At 43.4% G+C, this 7,655-nt stretch overlaps 1 protein-coding gene across 1 annotated transcript; it reads right to left on the reverse strand.

The window, feature by feature from the left end:
- Positions 1-767: 767 nt before the first annotated feature.
- On the reverse strand, positions 768-7,473 carry LOC115631593. Its single transcript, XM_030528394.1, has 15 exons — positions 7,342-7,473; positions 7,162-7,286; positions 6,893-7,103; positions 6,703-6,841; positions 6,513-6,649; positions 5,836-6,456; positions 5,573-5,774; positions 5,141-5,520; positions 4,537-5,087; positions 4,184-4,483; positions 3,972-4,121; positions 2,403-3,917; positions 1,397-2,334; positions 959-1,340; positions 768-901 (listed from the first exon to the last, which is right to left on the reverse strand). The coding sequence occupies exons 1-15, from the start codon at positions 7,448-7,450 to the stop codon at positions 845-847; spliced, it is 5,817 nt and encodes a 1,938-aa protein (XP_030384254.1). The 5' UTR covers positions 7,451-7,473; the 3' UTR covers positions 768-844.
- Between the last annotated feature and the right edge of the window lie 182 nt (positions 7,474-7,655).

Raw genomic sequence — 7,655 nt, forward strand, 5'->3', positions numbered from 1 at the left:
AAAACAACAACTTTTTGAAACTTTTTATTTCAAAACTCAAAACATTTCATTCACTTATAATATTTATATATACTATTATTTATTAATATTTATATTTCAAGAGAAATGCTTTTTTAAATATTTCCAAAACATTTTATTTGAAACTCAAACATGCGTACTGTTTAATGGACATTAATTGGGGTTTCCAGTTAAAACTCTTCAATGACAGTAACCGAGACTTCCCCTAATATCGGAAAGTTTTATTCCAAAGTTCCCGATGATTGAGTTAACAGCTTTGGTGCTCAGATCCAGTTCAAGAGAATCGAAAACGTACTTTATGAAACGCTTTCAATCAAAGTATGAAAAACCAAACCGTTACGTAGAATATTTGATATTTCTAAAAATGTTGAAATCTTTAAATGTAGAGATCAGAGATTCCCAAAAAGAGAGAATATTCAGAATGAAGAGAGAGTATTAAAGAAAACTTTAAATGTAGAAATCAAGAGATTTCCAAAAAGAGAGAATATTCGGAATAATGAGACAGTATTAAAGAATACTTTAAATGTAGAGATCAAGAGATTTCCAAAAAGAGAGAAAATTCAGAATAAAGAGAGAGTGTTAAAAAATACATTCTCTGAAGAAAACAACGAACAGTTTGAGAACTTTAAATATTATATATTTGAGATTTTGCAATCTTAAAATTTAGTGCAAGTTTACAAACAATAAAATGTAAATTCGGGAAAATAATAAACCCCTCCTGGTTTCAGAAAATTAATTCCAACTTTTTTAAAAGAAATGCTTCTTTTTATTGTTCAGCCTTAAAAGTTACATTTAAAAAAAAAATAGTAAGAGACATCATAGCATCTCATTCGTTGGCCATAACTCCGCGTAGCAGAATTGGCAATGTTGGCCCCAAATGCAACTGAAATTGAAATGGAGATGTTATCACTAATGAATTACATTACATTGTAAGACTTACATCTATATAAATGAAATCTTCCAGTAACTGCCCCACCTCGTAGTATTTTGATTCGGGCTTGTAAAGTCCAACAACACGCAAGTCAATGCCCGAAAAGTTGGAATGGTGGCTCGTATATATCTTGGCCAACATAAAGTGATGCTTGTGGTCTGGATAGACCGAAAGATTGAGGCTGTTGTAATACTCATCTATTAATCGACGATCTGTGTCCGTAATGTCGCGCTGATGCTTCTTGAAATCATCAATATCGAAGGAATGGGCGTGCTGCAACCTTGGATCCTTCTCGGCATCCATCAAACGTTCGAGCATGTTGCGATATTTCTTGTTAAAGAACTCGGGGGCATAGCACTTTTCGGCCCAATACGTGAATTTCAGATCATCACTGAAAGTAATGGCCTGAAGCAACTGTTCAAGGAATAGAGAATGGAACTGACTTACTGGTTGTCCACCAAAAAATCGACATACAACCCCGGTATCTTGACAGCTGTACGTGCGGCGGCAATTAGTTTTCCCGGCCCGAAGAAGTGCAGACGAAATTCGAAGCGGCGCAGGGAGTTTAAGCGCAACTTGCCCAAGTTCAGGATATAGCCATGTTGTTGGCAGGGTATGGGCTGTACGGTGAAGTGCTTGACACTCGTTGGCAGCTTATAGCTGACCACCTTGAACGCTTTCTCATACTCCAGATAGACCTTTTTATGGATAGCATAGAGTTCCGGTTGTCTGCGCAGGCGTTGCAAATAGCGCTCTGTCTCGAGCATTTGCTTGAGTACGACGGCATTGGGGAGCTCCTGGTTGTTAATAACCATCACATAGCTCTGCACCATTTTGAAGAAATGCAGATCGTGCCAGTGCTGTCGCTCACTGGACATCTCGTCATCGGATAGTGAAATCTCACTGAAATCGCTGCTTATTTTATCTTCGTCCAGACCGTCCTCCTCTTCACCAATGGACACCTTCGGTTCCTCATCGAACTCTGTGATGCTCTTGAATATCTCGTAGTTGTATATGTTACGTAGCAAACGATATTCCTCCATGATCTCCTGCTGATCCTGTTCCATTCTAGGCAGATCTGTGTTCATGCTCAAAATGGGCAACACGCCCTGACCCCGCAATCGGAAGAAGGTCGAGGCGGTGGTATTGATGATCACGCCGAAGTTGCGATTGAAGTTCTCGCTGAAGCCGAGAATGCCCAAAACATTTATTTTGCCGTTGCCCATGGGCTCCATGTATAGTGTATCGCCGTCCACGAGCTTGGCAAAGCCATCGATCAGCCGCTTCTCCGCCGGTCCGCGATTGAGCTCAGCAATGAGCAAATGCAATGGATATCGGGTTACGTTGGTCAAACGTATTGTGGTGTTGAAGGTCTCGTACCAGGGCTGCGGGCAATTGACTGGCATTACTCACCATTAAAAAATGTAATCCATACTAGGCTTGCGGAACTCACCCTGACATTGAGGTATATATTGTCTTTGTGGAAACGAATCTGTCGCGTCAAATTGACGAGCGTTACGGAGAGGCACTGACTAATGCCGCCCACAACATTCAACTGAAAAATGGCCTTGATCTCATGGGCTCGACGTATGTAGGGCAGATGAAGCAGGCATTGGAGCGACTGGTCCGCCTCCAAGACACCGCACTTCTCATAAAAGAATATGGAGCGTTCGGCAAAGCAATATTCCGAGGAGGGCGGCGATAGCTGCTGACTGGACTCCAGATTCAGCTTGTCCAGTATATCGTAGATGGTGCGCTCAACAAAACTTGTGGAGCTATGCAGTTCGCTGTTGTCCAAGGTTGGCGTCACGTCTTCCATGTGTATGAGGAGACGGCGATGAGCCAGATCCAGATCGTTAATGATCTCATCAATGATATCCAGCACCAGATTGCTGGTTTCAGTTTCCTGATGGAACTGACACCGACACTGCTGGTAGCGTAACGTCATGTTGGGTTCGTCGTCACAGCTGAAATTGTATTCGAGCATGCGTAAAATTTCGGATAGCAGTTCGGCTACACAGTCGGCAGGATCGTCCAAGTCCCCAATATACTGCTCGCTCACATCCAAACGCTGCCATTTGAAGTCGCCGGGTAGGCAGCCCAGATTCATAATATCCACAAAGGTGTCGAAGGAACGAAGCTGAGCAAACAGCACCACCTCCGGCTGTAATATCCGCATCTCCGGCATCAAAATATTGATCTTAACTTTGAGTGACTTTTGCAGTTTCCCGGCAGCAATCACATTGACATGTCCTTCGATTTGCTTACAATAGAATTGCTTCAGATGGGCACGGTTCAGGACAATAAAAATCTCTTTGCGCTCCAATGGGTTTAGACGGATTTTTATGTGCTTCTCATAGTCATGCTCAAAGAGCTCTTTGATTCGAAAGGGTCCCGACGCTTGCAGATGGACCTCATCAATGAGCACATTGTGGGCGTTGATGAGCTCCGGTGTCTCAATATAGGATCGCTCCTTCAAAGGATTGCAGCGCTGGTAGTTGAAGACTACCTGACGGCGACTCCAGGACAACTGGCAGTCCACGAAAGTGGCCTTTGTTGTGACACGTATCACATGTTTGCGATTGGGATACTTAAGATCAGTGACCTCCAGTCTAAAATCTCCATAGAAGACCCCCGGCTCCATACCACTGACCAGTATCTCCAGATAGTCGATGCCCTCGGGTGGCATTAACAGATGCTTGGGTACCATGTCGAAGCGTGCTGTTAGGGATTGTGTTGCGCAGGCAGTGGTTCTGTTTGAAGCGCTATAGGTCTTCAAGCGTGTAATGACGAGACGATACGACCGTCTACCCTTGTTGATGACCTTCACCGGGAAACGATAGCGGTAGACATTCTCCTGGAAAAGCTCCACTGGGTCGGTTATCAGCAGGCCGGCATCAAAGCCCTCTCTTATGTTCGGCTCGAAGTACAAGGGCACCCCTTCAACGAGAAAGGTGATGGGAATTTCCTGAAACGATCAACTAATTATTGGAACTCTGGTTTTCCATCATAGCTGAATTACCATCACATGATCGAATTGCAGATCAATGTACAAAATGTTCTGATATAGATCCGGGTCGGAAAACACCGAGACTAGGGTAGTGTACATGCTTTGCCCTGTAGCGGCCAATATATTGCCACTCAAGGTTATATACTGATCGGTACTATCTTTCTGAGGTAGTACGAATTGTATTGAGGCTGATAAGCAGTATAGTATGATTTTCTCTGTCTTACCAATCGCATTGAAAGCTTTGTATTTGTCGGCGTATGGTTATCTATGTAGAAGTGGACTTTGTGCACTTCCAAGACCTGTAAACGTTGATGCACAAATGTGGGCGTAATCCTTATTTCGGTGGGTAGAACATTGGCGAAGAGGTGAAATGTGAAGGGACGCGAGGAGCCAACCATACTTATAAGTCCCGACAGCTTTGTGGCGCCCAGAGAGCGAAAAGTAACCGAGCATTTGGCAGTGGTCTGCGAATCGGTGGGTAAATAAAATTTCCAGGTGCCATCGCGAAAACTCATCTCAGCGGGCTGAGGTAAATGAATTAAATAAACCCCATCAAGACTCGAATACATCCACTTACAACAACATCAAAGTGCAGAAATCCACCGACATGTGATGTATTAGTAAAGGTCATATCAAAATCGTAATCTTCACCCGCATAGATGATTTGATTTCGCAGATCTACAGAGTTAACCCATTCAATGTCCGGGGTACAGCAGTTGTATTCAAACCACAGTTTGGAGCACAAGAACTCGGATTTGATGAACATTTTGGATAGCTCCTCACTGGAATTATCGTCGCTTTTCGACACTGCAGGACAAATTCGCACAGTCAGGGATCGATGGAAATAACCGACTTTGTTCGGTATAATCAATATGGTAATGCTGCGACCCGTATTGGGTCTTAGATAAATGATCTCATTGTCACAGTAGACCTCTTGCGGATCGCTTGGTATGGAGTTCCAGTCCATGAAGATGAAATTATTGTGCTTGGTGAATTGGGAGAAGTACTTGGCGTTGAGCAGGCCTTGCAGAGCCTCCTGTATAACTCGTTTGTCCGTCTCAGACTTTTCGAATATCTTTTGCTTCTTCAGATTGCTCAGCAGCTGGCCAGCCAAGGCAGGCACGGGTTCTGCAAAGCACACGATGTTATGCAATGAATAGAGAGAATCTTTAATCAATTACCCATCACATCTTCCTCAAACTCCAAGCTATAAACCGACTCATTGTGCTGAAATGATTGCAGGGAATTAATTTCGGGCAAATCATCGACAAGTTCGATATCGTTTAAAGGATCTACGTCCTGTTTACGCAAATCCTCGTGCACCATTTGTAAATGTTTTATGGGATCTCTAATGGTAATTGGCAGCATTTCTGTTGAATCGCGAATGTTCAGAACGAGCGGCTGCTCCTCCCCATCCTCGGTGGCATGGACTTGCAGCGTGATAGGCACGGCCAGTGGATTCATTAGCAGCATATATCGTTTCTGGGGCACTGCAATGGGAATACTGCCAAACTCGACGAGTTGGGGGAATGTGCGGAGCTGCACATATTGGCCTATGCCTCTGGGTGATTTCAGATGAGGAGTGGGTCTTTGGAATTCCATGTTTACCGTACCTGATGAACACCTTGTAGTGCGGTCCGTTGTTGACCTTGAAGCGCAGTGTTATGGAAAAACGGGTGGGGGTTACGGAGTAAAAAGACAAATGGAAAATACCACGTGTGCACGGCTCCAAGGTAAATCCGTCCGTGGGCGTGATGTGCACACCGCCTTGGGCGACGTCCTGATAGTCTTTGAATCGCACCGTCGCATGCATAGCTACGGGATAAAGGCATACGTAATGGAAGAATTATATACCTGCGGAATCAAGAGCACTTGCCATCTGAGTTCAGTATTTTTATTTGCGCGCAATGCTCTTCGCCCAAATAGATCTTTCGGAAGTCAATAATTTTCGGGAATACCTCAACTTCGATTCCAAGAATCTCGCCGGCAATCGTTATATAATGCGTTTCGATGCACTCCTCGGCATCCGTGAAACAAAAGGACACCTTCGAACGCTGAAAATAGGGCGGATCCGTTTCATCTGAAAACGGTACTTCTGGGTCTTCTAGCGGCTGAAATCCTATAACAACTTCATAAGCACTACCTGCACCGATTGTTGTAGGTGCCTCGACGATGAAATGTTTCGCAGCCGCCATTTCACTTATGGCATTATGCGAGACTGCGTCCTCGTCGAACTCAAACAATAGGATGCTGTGCATGCTGACAGCATCCTCAGACGGTTTCTTAGGCAGCTCTTCGGCAGCTGTATTGAACTTCACAGTGGCGTCAGTTTGAAAAGTCCATGCTAAATTAATGAGATGGGAGCTCTCATTGCATATCGTGACGGTTCGGTCCTCCCTCTGCATGAACTTCTGTTGGCCGAATCGTATGTAGCCGGCGCTAACATTAACGCCCATTGATTTAGGCGTGAATTCAAAAACCACCGATTTCGGAGGAGCTATCAATTTAATGCTATTAATTTCGTGGCTTTTATGAATTCTCTGCTTATCTTACATAGTCCAAATTTAACATTGAAAAATCCCTTATAGACATGGAGTTTTCGCGGCTCCAATGTTAACAGAACCTTCATAAAGTCATAGGCGGGCAATATTGTATTGCTCTGAGTGTTCATCGTGAGTCCACGAAAGGTGCTGTCGATATAAACAACAACTTAGATGATCTGACCTAAATGCTTGCCTCTTACTTTCTAAAGATCAATTTCACAGGATCTTTTGTGGGATTAAATATGATCATTTCAAAGTAGCTTTTGTTCGGAGCCACAGGTACGCAGGCCGGGAAAACAAAGTTTTCGCATATAGATGGCTCCTCTAGGTTCTTCAGCACTGCGACATTTTGAGCTTAATAGGGGTTTAATGTTTGTAAGGGTACTTTACCAATAATTGGCACTTGAAATATAATATTTGGGTGGAAGCACTCAATAAGTATATGACGGCGTCGATTGATCTCTTTGGACGATTTACTGTGTATCGCAATCTTCACTTCCAGTGTCTGATCGGTGCCAAGAAAACGATTTATCTCCAGATTTGGTACGTTTATGGTTGTGTCTTCCGGACTATCTGTAGACAGTTTAATCAAGCGTGGATACTGCAATATGTACTTTATAATGGCAGGAAACGATTCAATATTAGAATGTCACACGCACCAGGCCGCTGTTTCGTATATTTAAGTTCAAGGCGAAGGTACAGTTTTTTCTGAATACTTGCTTATGTGTTATCACACGCGGTGAAATGTGAAGTGAGTCAACTAAATTTGTATATTCGCTGTAATCTGCACCAAGATTTTGTGGGTACCAAAATTACAAAATTATTTTTAAGAAACTTACACTCCTTGGTAATGCAACAATAGTTGATTTTAAGCTTTGATTTAACAGAAGACATCTTTGCCAGCGGCAGCTTCGCCTCGGTCTCTTGTTTGTTTTCTTCTGCGGCCATACTGTGTCTGTTAAAAAATAAATTCTTTTTTTTCGAGTTGAATATTGAAACTTAACTCAACGAGTTTTTCATCTTAAATCACTTGCCAGCAAGAGTGTGTTGCCATACCTTCACAGGCAGTGACAGAAAGAGAGGGAGAGCGTGAAAGTGCTGCCAGACGGCAAGGCAATTACTGCCACTGAGATGGCAACCACGCGGATCTTTT

Source organism: Scaptodrosophila lebanonensis, unplaced genomic scaffold, assembly GCF_003285725.1.
Source record: "Scaptodrosophila lebanonensis strain 11010-0011.00,11010-0021.00 unplaced genomic scaffold, SlebRS2 tig00001412-arrow-pilon, whole genome shotgun sequence".
Taxonomy (NCBI): Eukaryota; Metazoa; Arthropoda; class Insecta; order Diptera; family Drosophilidae; genus Scaptodrosophila; species Scaptodrosophila lebanonensis.

Coding starts and splice junctions, on each gene's coding strand:
- LOC115631593 (XM_030528394.1), bottom strand. CDS start 7,450: ATGGCCGCAGAAGAAAACAAACAAGAGACCGAGGCGAAGCTGCCGCTG. Junction 7,104..7,161: donor ATATACGAAACAGCGGCCTG/GTGCGTGTGACA, acceptor TACATATTGCAG/TATCCACGCTTGATTAAACT. Junction 2,335..2,402: donor ATATATACCTCAATGTCAGG/GTGAGTTCCGCA, acceptor AATTGCCCGCAG/CCCTGGTACGAGACCTTCAA.